Source organism: Phalacrocorax carbo, chromosome 4, assembly GCF_963921805.1.
Source record: "Phalacrocorax carbo chromosome 4, bPhaCar2.1, whole genome shotgun sequence".
NCBI classification, from domain to species: domain Eukaryota; kingdom Metazoa; phylum Chordata; class Aves; order Suliformes; family Phalacrocoracidae; genus Phalacrocorax; species Phalacrocorax carbo.
The window spans coordinates 59,278,230-59,301,652 of record NC_087516.1 but is presented as its reverse complement, the minus strand read 5'-3'; the positions used below and the strand labels follow the sequence as shown (position 1 = coordinate 59,301,652).

General features: G+C 41.7%; 1 protein-coding gene and 1 long non-coding RNA gene across 2 annotated transcripts in view; one reads left to right on the top strand and one right to left on the bottom strand.

Annotated features, from left to right (window-relative positions):
* The first annotated feature begins 6,780 nt into the window (after positions 1-6,780).
* The window catches only part of LOC135313129 (uncharacterized), a 39,702-nt gene continuing 23,059 nt past the window's right edge, over positions 6,781-23,423 (top strand). The window contains exons 1-3 of the long non-coding RNA XR_010372729.1: positions 6,781-6,933; positions 9,117-9,248; positions 19,684-19,793. This is a non-coding gene — a long non-coding RNA (uncharacterized LOC135313129). The remainder of the gene's footprint in view (positions 6,934-9,116; positions 9,249-19,683; positions 19,794-23,423) is intronic.
* ENPEP (glutamyl aminopeptidase) overlaps positions 14,250-23,423 on the bottom strand; it is a 37,114-nt gene continuing 27,940 nt past the window's right edge. The window contains exons 11-20 of the mRNA XM_064450117.1: positions 22,696-22,775; positions 20,901-21,028; positions 20,727-20,782; positions 19,746-19,896; positions 18,930-19,003; positions 18,731-18,832; positions 18,450-18,620; positions 16,383-16,523; positions 15,433-15,511; positions 14,250-15,181 (exon numbers count right to left, since the gene is read on the bottom strand). Coding sequence (XP_064306187.1) covers positions 15,032-15,181; positions 15,433-15,511; positions 16,383-16,523; positions 18,450-18,620; positions 18,731-18,832; positions 18,930-19,003; positions 19,746-19,896; positions 20,727-20,782; positions 20,901-21,028; positions 22,696-22,775 — 1,132 coding nt within the window. The 3' untranslated portion in view covers positions 14,250-15,031. The remainder of the gene's footprint in view (positions 15,182-15,432; positions 15,512-16,382; positions 16,524-18,449; positions 18,621-18,730; positions 18,833-18,929; positions 19,004-19,745; positions 19,897-20,726; positions 20,783-20,900; positions 21,029-22,695; positions 22,776-23,423) is intronic.

The following is a 23,423-nucleotide window of genomic DNA, read 5'->3' as shown; positions in this document are numbered from 1 at the left end:
TATTTATAAAGTTCCATTTTTATGTGATTTTTTTCTTTAATTGGCTCCTATTCAGAGACCAACAAAACAAATCAGGCACAAGTGTTACAAATTGTACCAGTAAGTGCTAGAGTCCCTGAAAGAATATAGCAGTGATTATTTTTTTTCTAAATATTTGGTGAGGGAGGTGTTTTTGGAGGAGGGGTAGAAGGAAGAGAGGCAGCTTGAGAACAAAGAGAAGGGTGATTAATAGAGTACAACCCTCTTTATCTTCTTTGTCTCCAGATACGAGGAATATTCAGGTGAGTAAGGAAAATGGCAAGTAAGCATTACATCCCTGATGAGAACCTCAGTCAAACGAAACAGACTTTCAGATAAATGCATTTTCTTCTTCAGATGAATATATTCAAAAAGGCACAAGCTTGTCAGCTTGGGCACTAGACTTATTTTTAAACATTTATCTAGTCAGCATGCCAAGCTCCCAGATATGCTCACAAGCAAAATTCTTAAGCCCAGTGCTTTATAACTGCAGAACGACGCTGTTGCCTTCCTTGGGAAACACATTATTTCAGCTGGGTCTGCATACAGAAGCCGTGTCGCTTCAACCACTGGGGCATAAGAGCACCAGCACAACCTTTCTCCTATCCCCCATGTCCTGACTGCCATTATACCAATATAAAGACCCCATACTGGTATTATTATTCCTGTCCAGGAAAAGCAATGAATTGCAAGCACCTTCCTGCCACTGTAAGTGAATTGATACCAGGAGCTGTAGATGCAGTTAAAAGACTCCCCTCGTGCTTTCCCACCAGGTCTCCCACAAAACCGACACAGTTACACTTGTACAAAACCTAGCTATAGAGCAGGCTTTCACGGACCAGGAGTCTTTACCTTTTTTTAATCCACTTAGATTAACAGCAGTGCACTGCTATTTCACATGGCTAAGAGCAAAGGGCTTTCTGCAAAACACAACTTTTTCTTGTAGCGAAACCAGATGAACCCACTTTCCTCCAAAGAATTGATTACAGGATGCCTTTGTGAGTTTTGTACAGCACTCTGGTCGTGTGAATTAGGTGTAGTTCGGTGAATGTGAAAGCTTAACCCCCCTTCCTCCAACCATATGCGGGGAAGGAAGACATTTGTGTTTAAGTTTAGGATTGTAAAAAATACAACATCTGTATATATATTTTTTTGCACATAACATTTTTGGTTTTACATGTAACACCAAACATTTTAAAATAACAGAAATACAGAGCCCTCTGAAGTTTTGCTAAAATGCCTGTCAGGCTAAGAATCTCTATCTCCATTAAATCAACAGCACATTTTAATGGGACACAAATAAAATCATAAATTTGTTATGCTAAGGGCTAACTTTGTCCAGTTAACCTCACTGCTAGTCCAAAGGAGCCTTGGACCATAAAGAAGTTTGTTATGAGATGGACAACTAAATATTATGGATTTATTATATAGTAAAGTTTTACGTGCACTTTACATACATAACTTGTTTGGATTGGTTTTTAGGCCACTTAGGATTTTCACTAATAGAAATCAAGCAATTCAGAACCCAGGCTGTTGCTGCTGCCTCAGTTGTGCTAAACTGCTAAAGCAATTTTTAGATGTGACGTGGTCCCCTGTGTACTACCTACCATTCGGTTACATCACTACTATTTGACCTAATTTGATAAAGATAGGTGCTGCAGTAATTCTAAGAGAACAGAAATATATATGTATACACACAGTGGCAGGTGTCACCAGAAATGATTGTAAGCTGGAGGGGAGGCACATGAAGGCATGTTCATTTAATTTTTAAAAATCTCCTTTAGCATTCAGAATTTTCTTTCTGGAAATATTCTCAAAGCAGTGGAAGATCCCTCAGCAATTAAATGAAGGTGCAAATACTTAAACATTTCTAACACTGCATATAAGTATATGAACTAGTCAGTGACATTATTCACATAGCTAAAGTTAGGCTTGTGCTTCAGTACTCTGCTGAAAGAACCAAATAGATTTTTCCCTGCTCACTCAGCAAAGGAATTCCACTGGTGTTAACAAAAAGACATTCTGTATGAACTGGTTATTAGTCACATTCTGTTGGTCTGTCAGATTTTGATTCCTCCTTGCCTGATGCCACATCTACTAAATCTCCATTAGCCTCTAGATTAAGGCAAGTAGAATAAACCAGGACCTGATTTTATTTTTTTATAAAGTATTACCAGAAAAATCTCAGTCTGGAACCAAAAATAAAAACCCTAGTGGATTAGTAGAGATTAAAACTACAAAAAGTTATTTTCTCCCACTATTCAATCACATCTGAGGGTAGCCTTAAACCTGCACTCACTGTGCTTGCCATTCTTTTAAAATCTTCCAGTGAAAACTGAGATTTTATTTTCTTGACAGTAAAATGTCACCAGCAGTATTAGAGAGGCTGTTCTTCCAGGCTGTGATGGAGATCAAGATTGCATGGCCCTTCTTTTCCTCTTCCCTTCCTCAGACTATGTTTCAGTTTGTCATCCTGTGATAAATGGCACTTAGATCCAGGCAGATCCTGCTGTACCGCAAGCATGGCTTCCTTAAGCATATCATCGTGCTCTCTCTGTACCAGTGCGTGGCCAGAGGCTGGCTAGTGCAGAGCGCATACCTCCATCCAGCCTCCTGAAATGCAAGTGAGGATATGGGCATAAGCTGTCCTCTGTGTATGTCAGATCTGGAAAGTAAAAACTGGTCTTTGTTTGTATAAAGCATAGAGCCAACATCATCACCAAACATAATGTGATGCTGATAGTTTCTGCTAATAACGATAACTTCAGTCTAATACATATTGTAGGGTACACTGATGTTATCTTGCATACTAATATGTAGACCTTTCCACCTCCTAGCCTGCAAACTATATCACACAGTTGGTGCTCCAGAGAGAGAAGGCTCCTCTTTAGTGGACCAGATGGCAGGTTTAGGGCTTTTAAAGGCTGATTCCAAAACCTACCAGAGCAAACAGGCTTGGTCATTTTGCATCCAGCAACTCTTTGCTGAGCACATGAAACAAAGAGCTAGCTTCTGTGCTTACATAGATGCACAAAGCTGGTCATTTCAGCTTTGTGAGGAGGGATTAATTCCTGGTGGCTGTCTTGCCTGTGGGACAGGGGTGCTCCACATTAACACACCTCGTGGAGGTTGCTCTGGTTCCCTCCTATCTCACAGACCCCCTTTCCTCCCTCCAGACCAGGCAGGGGGCAAAGCAGAGCAATTGCATTCCCACATTTCATCCCGACATAGAGTCAAGACGTAGTTGAGGCAGACGGCAGGACCCAGCTAAGCAGTACTCAGGGTCAGACTGCATAAACACAGTCAGTATTAAATCTGTATTATTTGCTTTTGCTGCCTTGCCTCGGGTCTCTGAGAACCTTACTGTGCCAGGCACTGTACAAGTCCAGAACAAACTTACCCGAATATAGACTTTGAATAAGGACAGTATTGAACCATGACAGATTTAGAACACAGCCTTTAAAGATATCATTAAAAATATTTTAAAACTCTGTTTTTCTGAGCAACACCATCCCCCACCCCTTTAGAGGGAAGACCTTGTCAGGCACTAAATAAATGTTTACAGAAAGGTGTTTATGACTCAACATTAAATACTGATTTAAGATGGAAATGTTGACAGAGCCTGAGCACTAGCAATACTTCTAAGAATCTCAATGTATCTGGGAATTTATTCCCTTTTACAGCCTATGATAAAAAAGAGAATAGCTCTATCCATGTTTTAAAATAAAAGCAAAACTTCACAGCAAGGGCCAACCAAAATGATCTGCAATCCCTGAAAACAGGAATCTCTACTGGAAACAGGGGCAAAACCTCTACTGTAGATGTTTCAGCAGGAAAAACAACATAAAATTAATCTCCATATGTTGCATAGATTCCTTTTTCTGTTTGCAACTCATTGTTTCAGAAGTTAGGATTTTTGACTAGTGCGGTCTTTCATTGCTCTGTTTCTCTCCTTGTTTGTCCTTTTATCTGGAAATATATATTTGCTTCAGAAAATCCTTCTTAATTTTGACCCACTGGTGGCCTGACTAAGCGCTGAGCTAATATTGACTAATATTTCAAAATAAATTGCTCCCTCTAGTGAGATCACAGCAGTACTGATGTCTAGCAGACGTGACTGAAAACTGCTTGAATATGTTTTTCTGTACCACTCAATTAAGCGGTTGGCTCATTACGGATTTGATTCTGCACTCCTTACTCAGACAAAACTCTAGATGATCTCAAGAGGAGACTTGCCTGAGCAAGGAGTGCATGATAAGGTCTCCTGCATTTAAGATAATATTATTTACAAAGGCTTATGCCTCCTGCACCATTAAAACCTTCCCTTAAACAACGTACCAATTAACTAGCAGACCTTTGGAGAAGCACACTAGCTCGCAGAATGCTAAAGCCTTCCCTATGAATAGGTTTCATACAAACAATACCGTTATCACCGTCTCCTTCGTTTTTTCAGCTCCAAGTTGTTTGAAAAAAAAAAAAAATCTGATTAAAGGTAGACGTCACTCCAAATGTGAGCCAGATGCTTCAGGATGCTCCCCTACATCCAGCAGCTTTTAAAATAATAAAAAAAATTAATATGATATGTTTTGTGGCATCTTCAAAAGGCTTCTGAGGAAAAAGTCATTAAAAAGGAACAGCATTAACATTCTTTTCAGCACCTTCTACCATGTTGGCATTGTAGTATCAGAAGTAAAGCATTTCATAAGAAAATGGGTGCTTTTTCTCTTTTTGATTAATAGGCCTACTCTGGGAACACTCAGCAGTAACTCCCAGAGAGGCAAGGACCAGGTCTTTGGGATGTTTCTGTGCTAGTTCATGTGAGATACCCATTAGCAGCATTATCCTGAAGCTGGCCACGCAGCCACTGCAAGTGCTGCAGAAACCACCTCCCTCCCTGAGTATCTGTGCCATGCGGCCCAGGGAGGCCATTGTTAGAGGATGCCTGGCCCAGGCAGCCTCCTGGCAGCTCTTCGGGCAAAACTGTGCTGGTGCAGAAGCAGAAAACCAGTAATTGGTGTCTCATTATCAGCCATCTTGCTCTCTGCTCCCTGCCGTCTGCTGGGCAGGGGCTGCTGCTGGTGGAGGGCTTGAGCCCGTGCTGCTGGAGTGGCTGGTGGTGGACCTGCTGCCTGTCCCCACCAGCGGGAGTGGGTCTGGGGGTCTCTCAGCAGAGGCCACCCACTGGCACAGCCGACACAACGCCAAGCGCAGCAGTGCTGCGAAGCGACCCTGGCCGCTGCAGGGTGATTTCATTAGCAGCGCAGCCTGATTTCATTAGCAGGATGATTGGATTAGCATCCAATGAGTGGCTGTAATGAGAGAGGCCCCAGCCACCCGCCCCTGCCCTCCCTACATGCCAGCGGTGTGGGGACTTGACCTGCCGAAGGTTTGGGTGTTGCCCAACCATACACAGGGGAACGCGGTGCTGCAGACCACACAGTGTGCCAGCAGGCCCTTTCTTTCTTCCTCCTGAGGCCCTGCCCGCTACATGGAGAAGACACAAACACTTGGCAGGCTCCCGGCCCCCCGAGAGAGGTCTGCCTCACAATGGAAGCCTCTGGAGGGCCCGGAATGTGTTGTGCCAGGAGGGGCCATCCCCTCTTTCTGGCTGAGCGCACCCCCGAGCACTGCCGCCATCCCCCACCATGGTGAGGCGGCAGGGTGGGCTGTGGGTGACCCTGGTGGGGAGCACCCACGAGGACAGCTGAGGCAGCGATGTGTCTGGGGGTTGTGAAGGGACCTCACTGCCCAGCAGCCACCGTGAGGTGAAGCCAGAGCTGCCCCGGGTGCTTGCACAGTCGCAGCTGCAGAAGGCTGTCATGCCATGGGGGCCCAACTCAGCTGTCGCCTGGAGCCCAGCGGCAGGGACAAGCCTCCAGCTGTGCTCAGGGAGAGGCTTTTTACTTTAAAAGAGAAAAATGGGGGCTCAACTGGTGTGAGATGAGTATCTGGAAGAGGTCTTGGCTCCCTCAGACTGTGTAAGAGCTAGGCCACCCCACCGGATGAGGTAGGCGTGAGAGGAGACGGGAGTCATGACTGAATACAGGGACTTCATGCTCTGAACTCTCATTTCTCTCAGGGCGAACTCTGCCCTGCTGCTGGGCACGAGGCTTTGTTCACCATAGGCTGTGGAAAGTCAGCCATGCAAGGGCAGCCTGTCCCTCTGGCAGCTTCTCCTCCTGGCCTGCCTGCCCAGCTGCCTGAGGGAGAGGGGCCCTGTGCCAGCTGCCATCCTCCCGGTGCTGAGGGGGCAGGTGCCCAACGCCTGGCTGCTCTCCAGCCTGGGCCGCCATTTCCTGGCCTCTTGCTCTCCAGTCTCCCTTTCTAATGCTATGAAAGTGTCACTGAATTGCTGAGCTATAGACACAGTTGTAAGCATGAGCCTGGGTCCGTTTTCTGTAAGATAAGCTTGACCGGCCGGAGCTGTTCTCTGGAGGTCCGAGCAGACCTGTGAGTGCAGGAGAGCAACCACCACAGGCAGCGGTGGATGATTTGTTCTTCTGTAAATGAAGTAATGACTTAAAGGCAGGTGCTGAGGTTTCTTAAACAAGTATTTCCTAATGTTTCAGCGAGGAATAAAAGAACATATGACTTTCAAAAGCAATGGATTAAAAACAACAAACACAAGCCCCTTTTGGAAATGTTGAGGGCTTTGTTGCGGGCTACTGGCAGGCCTGGGGGGGACACTGCCTCCGAGGGGAAGCGGCTCTGCAGCACCGGCCCTGCCGTTCCCTGACACACCTCCAGCGGCAAAAGCTTGTTCCTGACTGCAGCACGGGTCCTGCCATGGCCCCTCAGCATTTTGCTGAGCACAGCGAGTTACCTGGCATGATCGCGGGCAGACGCTTGTTTCCACAAGCCCTTGAAGCACAAGTGTGAGTGTGTCTGTAAAGAAAGTCAAGTTTGCAAGGAGAGGTAATATCTTTTTAATGCCTCAGTTGCTATAGGTGAAAAAAAGCTAACAGATACCTGGCTCAGGATGGTGTAAGGGAGTTTATGGGCATTTATGATTGCTGAAAATTACACATGCCTGTTTTTGCTAGGAAGCTTTTGTTTGAATTGCAAACAACTGTTTGAGGTAAAATGGCCTCATGCCAGAGTCCAGTGCGCCTGCTACGTAGAAGGGCACATACAAGCTCGTCGCAACTGCCTCGAGTTCTGAGTGTTTGGCTTCTTGGTCCTTTGTAGCAGTACCCCACTGTTTTTTGAAACATAACTTGCATTTTCTAATGACTCAAATGGTTAAATGTAATCTTCAACGGTAACATAGAAGCTTATTTTATGGGTTGGGGTTTTTTTCTATGCCTGCAAACTTTAGTCTTAATGATTGCCATATATTCTAGGTTAAGTAGTTATGCGATGTTACTTAGAAGCACTTGGGTGATTAATGACTGGTGCTGTTCATAAGATCTCTAAGGCAACTTTGGGTTTTTTTAAGCTGTATTACAAATAATTACGGAAGTGTTTCCATAAGCATGCATGCTGTGTTAAAGCCGGTATAATTAAATGTAATATCTACCAACTGTCACTAGAGGCTGCTCTTAATACACTGTGGAGAAATAAAAATAGGGAAAAACGTCACTGCACGTCCTCCATCTCCCATTAAGGAAATTTTTTTCCCTTTCTTTTACAGGAGGAAAAAACTTCATCACCATGATGCATCTGCATGATTATCCTATTTATTTCCATTGCTAAACCATTCATTTAACCATAAAATCATTCTAGCTATTACAACCCTGTGAGATTAGGCAATATGTGGACAAACCACATTTCCCAGACCACCAATATTAATTTTTTTCTAGTTCACACAGAAAATAGATCAAAATTTTTGACTTGCATTTTAAGAAGTATTGGAGCAATTATCTCCTAATTATAGTAGGAAATCTATGTTTAACATATGTTTTTGGAGCAATACATCTCCTATAGTAAGCACTTAATGATACCTCACTAATACGTTTTCTGATGCTTGTTGTTTTTTGTCCTTAATCTTCCCCATCTGATTGGTCTTTGACAGGTTGCATTCATCTCCTATGTAAGGAGTCCTAGCTAAAATAATAAAAATCCCTTCAATATTTTGCAAAGAACTCTTGAATATTTTGTGCAGAACTGTTAACACCTAAACCAGGTGTGTCTAAACAAACAAAACAGGTTCTTTGTGTCACTAGGACATGTGTGTCAACCTGCTTCAGCAACTAAACTGCATCTCTGTTCCTCCAACCTGCACACTGCTTCCCTGCTCATTCAGACAGCCCAGAAGGTATACCAAAAATGCCTTTTTCCTCAGTAAACCCACTCATCCATTAGATCAGAATGAGCAGTTTGGTTTAACCGAATGAGATGTTCTCTGTTCTTTCAAAATGCAAAGATGGCCAAACAATTCTTGCCCTGCTCTGCTCTCTTCTAGCCGTGCATCTGCAGACATGACTAGGGCACATGGGGAGCGAGCGGTCTGGTCGGGGTGCAGAGCAGAACGGAAGGCACCATATCAGCATGTTAGCATAGCATCGTGCTTGCAAGAATAGCAGCCTTCATCCTAGGCCTGACTTTTCTGACTGGGCCACTCTAGTGCCAATTAAGACATGCTGTTTGGCTGCGTACCTTATTTCCCCCTCCTGCAATCTGATCTTAGCCGCAGCTGACCTTCCCCTCAGTTGTGTTGGTTCAATGCTAATTACACGTTGTTGGCTCTGCTGGCTGTTCCGTTTTTGTAATACATGGTGACTGACTCAATGTTCATTAAAACCAGTCCCTGCTTGCATCAGCCTTTCTCAAATTACGCAATTGTGTGCTTCTGTTTTGTGGATAGGGCGATACCTGAGGGTGTAGTTTGCGCCAGTTCACCTCCTAGTTTGCACTGGTTCACTTTTGTGCCTGGAGCTTGTCTTTCCTCTGTTGCAGTCTGGCTGGGGAGCTCAGCAGCTGTATGTGCAGCCAATAGTCGTGTTATTTCGGGAGCACATTTTTGTTTGTTTGTTTTCCTCCTGAACTAGGAAGGAGGAGAGTGAGTCTGTGCAGCTTGAATGAAGCTTTGTTTTCTGCTGAGGAAATGAAAAGCTGAAATCTTGTCTCACCTGACACAGAAATGTTCCCTTTCACAGGACTGGGCCTTTTGGTTTGGAGTCCTTGAGGTGTTAAAGTAAAAGAAGGGCTGCATTTACAAGAGCACTGGAGAAGAGGAACGCCCCTTACAGGCAGTGGTTGGAAACCTTGTGCAGGAGGTGGAAGACTTGGTGAATTATTGTTTCTGCTTGGAGAGAATTTTAAACCACACATCTGCCCTTTCAGGCTGTTACTCAAACCACTGTACTATGGAACGGTGCTCCTTTACATTTCTAATTACTTAGGGCCTATTAATGCAGATCTGAGGTTATTAGCAGCCTCTGTTAAAGGCATCCATCTTTACTTAAAGTAATAAAAAAATACAAAGGTCTGGCAAGCCTGCATTCACATGGTGCTCATGCAAAGCACCAAACTAGAAAGTTACTAATTTGCTTTTGATCCTGGCTATTATTTAAGTACCATGGGGGAATTTGGAAGACCAGGCCCCGTGTACTGCCATGTGGAAAAGTTCACGTGCATTTCTGTGGAGGAAGCAGAATGGAGTCTTGATCTGCTTGCTTTCTTCGCAAGTGCTCCAGCCCAAGAAGAAGGTGGGGGGTGATGACTTTTCATCAGTGATTTTGTAACTTCAGGTCCATAGTGTCTTCTCCAGCTGAAGTTGCTTAATGAACCTGGGTGGGCTGTAATTTCAATTTGCTGAAAGTGACTATTTGCTAAAACAAATGAATCAAATCTGGTTTTGGCTGCCCACCAGACACCTGGAAAATTTGCTTCTTAGACTGTCACAGCAACTCTTTTGGCTCTTAAGAACTTGACCTATGGCTTAATACCTTTTTTTGCCATAATGTTGTGCAACATTTGCTCTGGCTAATAGCTACATTGACTACTCTCCAGAGAGCATCCTGCAGTTGTTTGGTTTCAGGCTCCCTCTTGGTGAAATTCATAAAAAATACCCCCGAACTGCAGACTTGCTAGAGGTATGAGCTCTGTAGCTCTGTGGTATACAGTTCCTTGTTGGAGAGGTCTCTTCACCAACCTGTGGTGCATGAATGCATTTGACAGCCAGCAGTACAGAATGGGAACTCTGGAATGGCAGAACATCATGATCTGTGCTTGGCCTTGTGCTCTATGGAAGAACCACATCAGTGACCAGTCTCTTGTTCACTGTAAAAAATTTGACAAATTCAAAAGTGCTGGAAAGGATATTTAGAGAGCACCTGGCCATTTCATCCATCTCCAAAGGAAAACTAACACTGACAGTTTAGTTAGGATGAAGGTTACATGGTGGATATCACATATATGACTGCAACATCTATTTCAAATTATCTTCTGATTCTTACTAAGAATAATGACCCTGTATCTCCAGCCTTCCTTTTGAAGAATTAGGCTCCAGTCCTCTCTCATGCCTGGATCTCTTCTTTTCCCTGACAGTCTGGTTCTTAAGACCATCTCTACACATTGCTTCAGCATCATTAAGCCACCAGGAAGAAGATATCAGCTGGATAGCAGTCACTGGACATCAGTTTCTGAGGAAGAGAGGGTTAATATGGAAAGGTTTTCTGCAGGTGAGGGATTACTGAAACAACTAGAGAATGTCACTTAAGAACGGTGTCTTTCAGATACTGTGTCATAGTCATGTCTTCCAGGATTTGCTCTTCCCTCACAATTCTTTAGAATATATGCTGGGAAGCCAGAAATTCTCAGACTTATCTGGACCAAATACATTTCAGATGCTTTTATAAATAGATTTGTGTTTTTTTCCAGAGTGCATCTTGGAAAAGTTCAGATTCCTGGGCAGCCATATGAGCCACTGTAGTACCTGTGAGCTGGAGAACATCTCCTTATTCTCATATAGCTATATCTTTCTGCACCAGTTTTCACATACAGGCATACACTCAGCTGCCATAGGTGTAAATGTGAAGCTTGAATATCTCCAGGTCAACTGGCTTCTGCCTAGATACTTAGGAAAGCAAACATAACCTTGTTTGACTAACTTTCATAATTGGATACATATAACACAAGATGAAGTTTTAATCTGGCAGTATGGTATTCCTCCTGATAGTATTGGGATGAGGTCCTATGCTTCTGACCCTGTTTAGCTAGTCTATCCTGCACCCATCACAAGCTGGCTTTTTCCCTTTCTCCGTGAGTCCCAAAAGCTGCTGGAAGACGCCATCACCCAAAATGATGGTAGCCAAGAAATGGCACTGGTCATTGTGGGAAGACTAGAAGAATACTTCCCAATTATGCCCTATTTCAACAGTGAGACATACTATAAGTGTATATATATATGTATTTTTCTCTGTGTGATTTGTAGTGATCTTAACTGCTATTTTAGGAACTGACTCAGTTGTGGAGTTGTAGACGGCTTGGTATTTGCATTGGTGCTATTACTTTTTGTTCTGTGCAGTAATACAATGTTTTCAGTTGTTTCTTTACCTGAATCATCAAGATAAAGCATTTTCATGTGCCTATCAGGTTTACAGCCTCCTGGGGCCCATGGGCTCAGGCTCTATAAGACACACAGCTGTGGCTGATATGAGAAGGATTTGCAGAGCTAGTGTAAGGCAACACTGCAACAGTCACAAGTGGCCCCTCTTTAACTCCACCACATCGCACTTTGATTACTCAAAGCGTTTCTCTACCTCACTGCATGAAATAGCTTTTGCTGTGGTACAATAGGAATAGCAGAGCCTCAGAAAGCTGTGTGGATCTGAGGGGCCAGCCAGTTCTGCACTCCCTCACTTGGCTTTATCAGTGGAAATTCCTTCCTTGCTGATCGAATGACCAAGGGAAAATTATCTCTTTTTAAAACAGTTCACATTTCTTTGGATTCAGTTTCAAATTGGCATTCTTAAGCTTATCACAGACCATTTGTAAATGCACTAGTTCCTGACCGAAAGATTTAGCATATACCAGATTTGTTATCCGTCTAGGACAAACAGTCTGAAAGAGGCACATGCCATACGGTACATTCTCCATGAGCCATTTAAAGGTAGCAAGAGCACTGCATAATCTGGAGAACATTATTTAAAATTGACAGAACCTTTACCCTACCATAAAAGCAGCCTTCTTCTGGGGTTTTTGGATTGACTTATATGTTCACCTACCCACTTAAGAACAGTGTAGAAATCCAGCTAACCTTTCTGAAACATCAAAAGTATCCAAGCATGAACCATATGTCTCTTGCATCTCAGGCACAAAAGCTGCACACGGTCCCTCCTGAACAGAGCAAGAATCAAATAACAGGTGGCAATTGCTTGGTTCACTACTTTAAATCCACTTCTCTCCTCCATTCACTCAGGGTCACAAGCCCAGTAGTTGTTCAGGCTTGTCCTTGCCTTCTAGCTTGCCCTTTGCCTCAGTGGTATTTTTCAGTTGTTTCTCTCCTATTGACTTTTAAAATTTTTTCTACTACGGTGATGCACAACACTACCAATATGTGTCCTGTCTTGAATAGGGTATGTCCGTGTGATTTGGACGAACATTGCTTTTGCTATACCTTTCCAGCATGATAGAAAATGCTCATTACGTATGTTTTCCTTGATGAAAGCCTACCACTGTAGCTAACAACATTGGCAAGTCTGCTCCCCCTCAGTGGTAGTAGGGACTACATGTAGCAAAGGATAGAAATCTCTTAAAGTAACTACTTAATCTTGTGTCATTCCCACAGTACCCGTACCTCATACTTTCCTTACTGCAGCCAATTGTGGCAGAAGCCTATGAATGATTACAGCATTGTATTTTTCTGCCAAATTTCTTTAAATCTTCTCTGACAGGGAAAACAATTGAGCTATGTTTTCAACATCTTCATGTTGTTGTTGCACTGTTACATGGCCAGCTGTAGTTAAACACTTTCAGTTAAAACATACAGCACCGACAGTGCACAGAACGTATTTCTGAGCTGATCATACTCTTGTATAGTCACAGTGGTACAACATGCTGATAGGCAGTATTACAGTGCGGTGCTACCAAACCAGTTCATGACCTTGCGACAGACAGAGCTGTTGTTTGGCTTCTGCCCCTCCAATTCACTCACTAAAACTGTAAAATTGTGAAGGCAAGTTGACATGTGTCGTACCGAACAGGCAGCTGCCCAAGGACAGCGGGCTCCCTGTGTACTGAGCTGCTCATAGTTTGGGTGTGGGCAGCAGCTTCACTTTAACTGTCCTCTGTGTGTGAATCTGAGCAAGAAGGAAAACTGAAATAAATTGCCTGGCCCTTTGCCACGTCTTTACCTTAAAGAGCAGGTGGTATCTGTAGCAAGTTGTAACTCCTGTTAATCAAAAACCTGTCATGTTTTGTTTGCAAGAGGCAAATGACTGACATTTTCCTTTGACAGGACATCTGACTTGGTCACCAGGTTTGCCTGGGCTTGTCGCAGCTATTTGGGTATCTAGGGAGAGGCCCGAAACAGTACCAGCCCTGAATCTCCTGGGGGAACCGGGTAAAGTGTTTCCATCTGGGACTATATAAATGTCTCTGGAGCCCTCTGTGCTGTACCAGGGCCCAGAAGCAGGGAGAGCCTGTACCCCAGGATTTCTGTGCATTAGAACCATCTCCTCAATCTCCCTAGCTTTTCCTTTGAATAGCATTGCAGGATGAAGGGAAGAGAAGTGCTTCTGTCCTCCTATCTCACTGCAGAGTTTCCTGACAGCTGTGCCTAATCTCTCCCAGGGCTACCCACTGTGAGATGCTCTCTGGTCCTGCTCCCAGGGCATCTGGACAGGGACCAGCTCTAGCTGGTTCCCTTCTGCCGCACCTTTGCACTCAGGAAACCAGGCAGAAGGCAAAGAGGATGGGGCTGATGCTCACATCTGCTGCTCATATAGTGTCCAAGGCACCCCAGTTCCCAGCTTGGGAGGGGCAGGCAGAGCTGCCCTGCTGCCTTATCATAGAATCATAATGGTAGAGGGACTTGGGACTGAGAGTTGTTTCGGTGCTGTCTGTACTTCTGCAGTAGACTGAATTGCAGCAGTGGGATTCATATGCCCCCTCTGCCTGAATTTGCCAATATATTTTTTTTTTATTTTCTCAGAGGAAATAATAGATTTTCCCCCCTCAAAAGTCAAAGAAGCTATATGTATAGCATAGCTGGGCTATCTAACAGCTGCTTTTCTATATGCCAGGCAGTTTTACCACTTCATTAGAAAGAGACTGAGATTTCCAGGTATATTTTAGAATTTTATTTTCCCTGAAGAAGAGAGACAGTAAGTACCATATGTCTTGCTTGCAGTAATGGCTGCCACAAGTTTTTCTTTTTAGAAGATTTAGAAATAAGACAAAAATAACCAAGACAACCCCTACCCCAAGCTACAGAATCCCAGCTAATAACATTGAAACAGAAGCTGATAATATTGATTCCTTGTGTACTGGTAGTTAAACTTCAAAAATCTATGGGGAGGGAGGCTTAACTGGCCTTTCTGTAGTACCAGAAAGCAAAGCTGAATCCTAAATGTAGACTTTTTATAGCTATAAATATAGGAAATTATTTTCAGACAATGCTAAAATTACTGCTTACTTCCCTTTCCTTCAAGAGAAAGTTCCGATGAGGGGCACTTGGAAAGGAATCCCTGAGTGTGGTAGATATACTTCTGTGCGAACGAAGAAGTAGCTTTTCAGAGTGGTATGCGGTAGGAGTGAGACCAACTTGATCAGCGAAGACCCCGGTTCTGCCATCACTTCTGCCTTGAGTAACTTTAAACATTTGTCCTGTTTTTTTAGGCAAATTAATCTCTCAAAATATAAAGCTATTCCTGCACACAAGTGCTGGCAGGATCTGGGATCGGCAACTGCACAAACATTGCTCTGGCAGTGGTCTCCTGAGTGTTTGTAGAAAAAATATTAGGCCTTGGTCCTCTAAGGTACCTAGGTGAGAAATCCACATTGCTAAATATCTGTGAGGATCTGAAAGTCCAGAATTAGTGCCTGTTATTTTTAACAAAGTAAGGCTTTAAAGGGCTGTCTGTGCTTCTAGCCACATTCGTATTTTCTCCTTGTTTACTTTTAGCCATTCAATGTTGTTCTTCACCTGCTCAATTGACTGACTCCTGGGCAATTGTCCTGCCCCAGCATTAGGATATTTCTCAAAGAAATTTTCCATCTGGAAAAGAGAGAGAAAAAGAATTGACAAGAAGTAAATAACACTGCTATTGGGCAAGTGGCTTTTTAAAGGGACCTGGTTAAGAGCAGTTTTGGCTGTGAGAGATATTTAAGCTCAGGCTAGTAGCACTGGGGTAGTTGTACAGTAACTCATACTGCTTTATACATTTAGCAGATAAAATATCAAGTTTCCTGGCCAGTAGATCATCTAAATATATTGACTTAAAACCAAGAGAAGTGCTGTCACCATACCTGCCAAAGCTGGAGCTCAGTGTTGAAGTTCTGGGTGATAGTTACTATTCGACCAAGGTTTCTGTCATTGATAGTGTATCTAGAAAAACAATTTAATAAATTATTTTTGATGGAAAATGATTAGAAAAGAAAAGTCACAAATAATTATCTGAAGCGTAAACTTCTAACTGTGCTACAATAAAACACATGCACTCAGATTTCAGCATTTTTGGGAACACTTGAAAATGGTACTTCTATACAATATCTGTGCTGTTTACTAATGGAATGATCTCTCCTGTGGGATTTTTGGTTTTTTTTATTTAATGACTTATTGTCTCATGCTGGAAATGAGGTGTATTGCTGCTCAGCAATGCAAATGCTGTCCAGTTCACAGACCTAGGCTTGCAGGTGTGCTTTGCTTCTGTGCCCTCACCAAGCCCTTAGAAAGGAGAAAGAGAGAGGAGTCACTCAGATAGGGAGGAGCAAAGCTAAAAGGTTTGCTATTACTGCCACTGCTTGTCTGTACGCTTGCTCTTCGCTGTTAGCACTAGAAGGAATTAAAAAAATTCTCTACACTGTGTTCTTGTTATAAAATCAATAGAATCATAGAATCACTAAGGTTGGAAAAGACCCTTAAGATCATCGAGTCCAACCGCTAACCTAGAAAGAGTGGAGACATGACTGACCAATTTCCATGTAATAACAAGATTTCTGTGGCCTTAGTAGAACTTTTTATACTTTTTAATCACCATTTATTGGTAGTGATCATTTGGGGAAAGAATGGTTGTCAAGTTAGCAGCAAGGTACTTTTTCACAGCAGATGGATATAATTGTGTTAAATATGCTTTCAGTTTTCATCATGCAAGGGCCAGTGATTACAGCTGTATAGTGAAAATATAGAAAAGTATGGCATATAACAAGATATACAGATGGATGTAGACCTAAAGTTTGCAATGAGTTCATTAGCGTACCTGTCCACTAAGTACTGCCAATTAAGTCGTATCCAGTCCCAGGCCATTGTTTTCCCATAGGTGTTGTACGAGATGTATCTTAGGACTGTGAATACATCTTGGCTTTTGATGAGGCTGGTGTTGTAAATATATTTAAGATACCTAAGGGAAATGCCACAAGAATCAATGACAGCCTTTCATGAAAGACAATGGAAAGCAAATAGTAAGTTAACACTTTTGGTGTAGACTTAACTGATGATGGTGAGAAATAATGCAATGCTAACATCTATATTTCTCAAGTATTTGCCAGCACAGTCTATAGTCCATTTCCAAGCAGGAACACTATTTTTGTCTACAGCATTTTAAAGGTGAAGTACAGCGATCTAAAACTTAAGTATCTGTTGATAACTGTGTCAAGAGATAATTGTATTGAAAGAAATCTAAGCAGTTAGGCATCTCTGTAGAAAGTAAGTAGGATCTATGTCTCTAAGTTGCTTGAAAATAGCCCAAACCCATTATTATTCCTCTATTCTAATCAAATAGTGAAAACAATATTGGATCAGTCAGTAGACCAGCCTGTTCGGGTAGTCAACCACCAAAAAAGTAGTAGTCCAAGCTATAAAGATCTTATAGGGACCATGAGCACACATACAGGTGGCTTGCTCACACTGTAATCTGTGCTGTTTGTTCTGAAACTCTTATCCACACAAAATTAAAACTCATTTGGGCATAGCATGCCTGCAAGTGCTGCAGTTATACTTCCAGTTCCAGCAAAAATGGTTTTGACTGACCATTTTGACTGAGTAAAGGGATCCCTCAGGACGCATATTTGCAGGGAGATGAGGAGCAGCTGCAGAACACACTTAAGATGTTGTATGCTGAGATTAAGGATCGTCTTCTTTCTTCCTATATGTAAGGGGCAATCTTCTCAATCTGTTTGCTCTTTTCCCCTTCTTTGTTATTTTAATAGTAAATTAAGAGACGAATTCTCCCTGCTTCAGGGGGGATTTTTTATTTTCTGTAAATATAGGCTGATCTAGCTAATTAATTAATGTCTTGATCATGTCAGTGATTAGTTATTGAATGGCTTTAGATTATGGCTGTTGCGGTCACAAGAATTTGGGAATACAGCTGCCTCCTACCACTATTTTAATTACTCTAACTAGTTTACTCTTTCTGAATCTCCTATGCTTCCTTGTTTCATCTTGTTTAAACTTGGAACTCTTCCAGGCAGAGACGGCTCCATCTTATGATATTTAGACAGGGCTCCAACAAAGTGGTGAATGCCCCGGTGAAGTGTGTGCCTGCATCTCTGCTGCGTGATACAACTACATGCAAAGTTATTAGAAAAGCTCAAAGGAGCTAGTGTGTCTATGCAGAGCAGCATCCTGGGGAGATGCTCGCCCAGTCTGACAGCTGGACAAGCTTGGGGCAGTACCCAGACTCCCCATCACTGCCATGGTGGCATGAATACGTAAGTTCTGGTTCTAGATCAGGCACCTCTACACAGCACTTAAAGGAGCACTGACACTTCACATGGATGCCTTTATAGGACTGTTTGTAACAATTGCTCATGGTTATTTGCCTAATTTTGGCTACTTAGAAAGTAGACACCTAGTCTAATCAAACTCCCTCTGTAGCTGATGGAGGGTGACTGGCAACATACAGAAGTAATTCTTCCTATCTATTTTAAGTCCCTTTCCTGGTCTAGGATTAACAGTTCTCTGGAGGTCCTGCCTCCCTTCACTGATTGTAGAGGAAACATAGAAGACTAATTTTCTCCTGATGCTTAAGTATTAGGCAGCTGAAATTACACAGGGTGAAGGCACTGTTGGAAGAGCTGAAGGCTGTTGACTGTGTGCAGAAACTACAATGTGTTTAATATCTTTTCACTAAAGGAACAAGACATTTTTTCTACTACAGTACAATCTCAGAGGGGGGTGTTAGATAACTGGCCTTGAAAATGTGTTGCATTCCTCATGCTGTAATCTGACAAAAATGACAGCACAGGAGAGAGGACAGGGGAATGAGCAAATGGCGACCAGTTGCTTCTGTAGGGAAAGAAAAATCTTTGTGTGATTAAATCACCTGTCCAAAAGGGTGATGTTCTTCACTGATGCCAGGCCATACAGCAGCTTTTCTTTTTCTTGCGCTAATGAAGTTTCTTGGTATTTCTTGAACATGTAATTCCATGATGACTCATTGCCTGAGTTCTGCATTCCATAGCGATATACCAGGAGTCGAAGATTTGCAGGAATGCTAAAAAAGAAGAAACAGTAATTGAATATTCTTCCCCCTTTCCTGCTTGAGATCTGTGACCAAGTCACATGATGTGTTTTTCACCAGCCACAGAGGCTGTGAGCACTCACGGTTCTCCTTGTAGCCATTGCTCGAATTTTTGAGAAGCGTTGTTCAAAGCTTCTGTGTCATCCATGCTGCAAGCAAAGTCTAGGACAGACTCACGAAGAAGCCTTTAAAAGAGAGGGAGAGAGAGATATTTTCCTACTGCTTAGTGTTCTTTGAATCTGTCAGTTATATGAGGAGGGGAAAAAAAAAAGATTATTCAACCTCTCCAAGTGGCTTCCAGAATCATTCCAGTGCAGTTGATCCACAATGGGTTTTACCAGGTAGCTAAAATATTTCTGAGGTAGAAAAAGGGTGTAGATGTCTTTAAATAATAATATATTTGTGTTCATAGTTTATTCTCCTTCATTTTTCCCTGAACTAGCACCTCTTAAACAAAAAGTAACACAAACACACACATGCACAATCTTTCCAGATCACCACAGCATGCCAAGTCTGAATGCTTGCAAAACTGATGCACAGCTAGAATAAAGGCAACCTGCTTCTCTCCAGCCTTGTCTGTGCTCCCAAATGAAGGTTGGGGTACAGCAAGGACACACTGACACAACTGTTTTCCATAGATAATGCTGAGTTCAGGGCATACTCATTTTAGTGACCATTAAATCATGTTCAGCATGTTAGGTCAACTAACAAACCTGCTCACTGCCACATTGAGATAGAGCCATCCTTCATGCTGAGGGCAGGTGTCAGAGATTCTGCTGCCCTATACATACTTCTTTATTGGATGGAGGACAGCCTTGACTAACAAAGGTCTGTACTTATGGTGATGGATTGTAAGAAAAATTAGGCATAATTTCTACCCTTCAAGTGCATACTCCTGAACTGAGAATCCAGGTAATTCAGAGATCAATACTAAGCAGTTTTCAGCATGTTTAAAAGAGTGCAGTAATAAGAAGTAAATACTGATATCTCAGCAACACTGAAAATCACTTGAACTTCAATATTCTTGCTGTTACAGATCCTGAATTTTCAGATCCAGTGGTCCCATGCAGGAATGATTGATTTTTTTTGCTTCGTCACCTGAAACAGGGGATAGAGATTTGTATCATCTTCAAGCATGTTTGCGAGGTAATTTACAGATGATATTACTCTCTGCCAAGGTAAATAGTCTGTTTCCTTTGTTAGGTATTTCGTGAGGTCTAGGGGAACAGAGTAATTCACGAGTCCAGGTCTGTGGAAGGAGAAAACATAACTTCTATTATTTTAATGAATTTGAAGAACTTGTTTCTTTAAAGATATTAGAACACTATTTCCTTTAGAAGGTCTGAAATAATAAATGTTTGGAGGCGGAAAATAGTCTGGAATGTAACTTAGGAGCTGTTTTCCAGTGAGACCATTGAGGATCACTGTTGGTCAACGCCTAACCGTAGGAGCTCTCACTGCCGTGAGGAGGCTGCTCACATTGTGCAGCAGCCCAGCGTGCCCAGAAGTGAGTAGCCCTCAGCTGACTACATTAACACCTGTTACACAAAAAGAGACTGCTAGCTCTGGAGACATCCTGAAAGGCTGAGGAGATTCAGACTTACAGGCTGTCACAGAAGGTCGGCTAAAGTTTATCTGTGTTAGCGTGGCTGGGTACAAGAGCTAGAAGTTTCCAAGCAAGTTTCTAAATAAGATAGCTGAGGTGGTAACTTTCTAATGCCATGCTATGCATTGTAGGCATGCCTCTGATTTTCTGGACACCCAACTTCTTCTGGACTGCTTCTATTATTGTTACTTACATGGCAAAAAGACCCCTTTCTAAGACCTGTGCAATTAAAGTCCTCTTTTTTTCTGCCACTGAACTGAAAAGGAGCATTTCTTTTCACCGCATTGGCACTGCAAGCTGCCAGTGCATTCATGAATTTGCCCCTTTTGTAGGACAACATAGGCCGATAAACAATTAAGATTTGTAACAAATTAAGACATTTTCTTTCAACCACCTGTGTTGAGTTAATTCTAAGTAACAGGCAACGGAAACTGAAAAACTTGTGTTGAAATCTCTGCAGGGAATTAGTTTACCTTGCTAAAGAAAAGGCATCATCCAATATCCCTGCACGGTCAGCAGCTGAAAATTTCTGTGTGAAAAGAGGAAAAGAGTGATCAAGAATATGTAGATTATTTGCAGGAAAAAAAAAAAGCCTCTACAGGTCTCTATAAGAGACCCACCAGACAGATTAATGTTAAGACACTCACACTGTGGTTTCTGACCAGAAGAGCGCTTAACCTGGCCCAGTTTTCACTATCATAATTCACCCGATAGAATCCAATGTGGTCTGGATTAATGTTTGCAAAATTATTTGGAGGCAATGTTATGTTAATTCCTGCAAAACAAACAAACAGTGATCACTTTGTGCATCTTCTATGATACAGAACTCACTGGAGATTCCTTAACTCCAAAACTAATATTTGGTTTTAATAAATAACAAAATAAGATCCAGACCTTAATTTTTTTTTAAATGGCTGTGAGTAAAGATGAGTTATTATAGACTTTAATGAATGCCAGCAGTTGTCTTAGAATAGTGAATTGTGGTAATTGCTTGGACCAGCTAGTTTGTTAAATTTAAAATGGAGATCATTGTGATTAGTGTGAGGATAATGAAAATTAGTGTCATTATGAAAAGTAAAAAAAATTGCAAAGAAACAGCTCTTGTAAATAACTCTTTTAAAAGGTTTTTCACCATCATGATTTCTATTAGTTTTAAAGTTCTCATATTTTATCCTCTGTTCCTTTCATTTTTTGGTTTATTTCAAATAACTTTTAAAGGGTTTTCTTCCCTGTACACTTCTGTGATTCAATTTTTGTAACTATATATACAGGAATTACAAAATAGGCTGAGACTTTACTCAAGCACTCATGTTTAAGGAATTTCCCATTTAAAATGAATCCTTGAAAAACGTTCCTGCCTCAGAAGCTTGGCCTGGTCCAGTTGGTGCTGCTATTTATGAAGTTTTTCTGCTGCCCAGTGGTCTTTGATCTGTGGTTTGAGGGTGGCTGGAATTAAAAGCACTTTTCTGTTTGGATGATCCATACAAGGTATTTCAAAAGGCATTTTTTCCCTACAGTTGCTGTTTGCCCTACTAGCCAAGATTTATACAGATGTAGAAGTAAACACCTAATCATGCCTTTGCAGGCTTTGTCAAGTTACTAGCGCCTTGCAGCCCACTGTAATGTCATGTGGAAATTAGAGAAGGAAAATTTCTTTGTGTTAATCTCTGACTTGTATCATGGCATAAGAATTTTTTGTTTGCTTTTTCATGGATACTAAAAGAATCCAGGTAAAAAAAAAAGCAGAACAAAAGACAAATTACATTTTAAATAGGTAACATTCAAAAAAGTACAAGAAGAGAAGAGCTGATTATGATATTCCTGAAAATCCAACATGTGATGTAATTCAAAAACTCAGAAAGTCAGTAATTTATTTCTTTCCTTTTTTCCATTTTTTCCCCATTTTTGGGAACTAGAGTTGTAGAATGAGAAATTAAGATTTGACTGCATAATTAAGGCAATCATAAAAAAAACCCATGCAGGCATTTCCTCATTCCTGAAATCAGAATTAGAAAACGTGTTTAATCATTTGTAGCTCTTCTCTTTAACTGAACTCAGACTGCCAGTTTACCATGCCACAGATGCATTTAGCAGCCTCACACTTCACCTCTTTTCTTAGACTTGACAAAAGGCATCTAAGTCCCACTGATTTTAGTACATCATAATTAAGAGCATGCTTAGATGCTTCCTTGAATAAGACTGAATATAAACACATGCTTAAGCACTTTACTGAATTGGGCCTAAACTGACATAATGTGTGTATACGGGAAACAATCATTTTATTGCAGAAATGACTACTAACTCCAGCACAACCAAGCTGTGTGCTGTTTCCTAGATCTGAAAACTGAAAAGCATGAAAGTTAATTCTGTGTTTTATTTCTTGTTACAGAAATTGAAAGCCTTTATCCATTCATTGTTGTTAAAAGAGAAGGGGAAGTTTACCTGCAGAATCTGATGTGTTGTAGAAAGTATAATCTGTTGAATTCCCAAGTTTCCATTTCACTGGTATATTCCATTTGTAACTGAAATTATTTAAAGGGAAAGAGAATCAAAAGACATTTGAAACCAAATGTTAAAAATAAAACTCCAATGTATCTTTTTATTTGGTTTAATGTTAACAGCTTGTTTTGTGAAGCCAACTGTGTTGGTACATATACATTTACCAAATATCCCTTGTAACAAAATGCAGCGTTTTACCAATAGCTGTTGCTTATGTTGTAAAGATGTTTCTGTGCTATGATACTCTATTCAGCCAACAAAACGTCAGATATTGGTGTGGTATAACTGGGGCAGTGTGGTATGATTGGGGCAGTTATATTCCCTGAAAAGCAAAATAAAAAGCATGAAGTGTCTGAGCATGTTCATGCTCTAGAGATGGGGAATAGCGGTACCTTGTCTCAATACTTTGTATTTGCCAGTAGTTCTCAAAACGCATCTGGTGAACTGAGTAAGGGAATGGAGTAAGATTTTGTCCAGTGTCCAATGCTGATGGATTAGTCAAGTTAATATGGGACTGTGTTAATTACATGCCTAAAGTTAAGTCTGAAAGCTGCACAATTTATCTGGTTCTTTTTTTTTCTTTTTTTTTTTTTTTTTTCTGAAAATCAATGGAACTGCTAGGGCCATGACCTTCTGAATGCAGCCTTCACCTCTTGGTGACTCCATGTGCT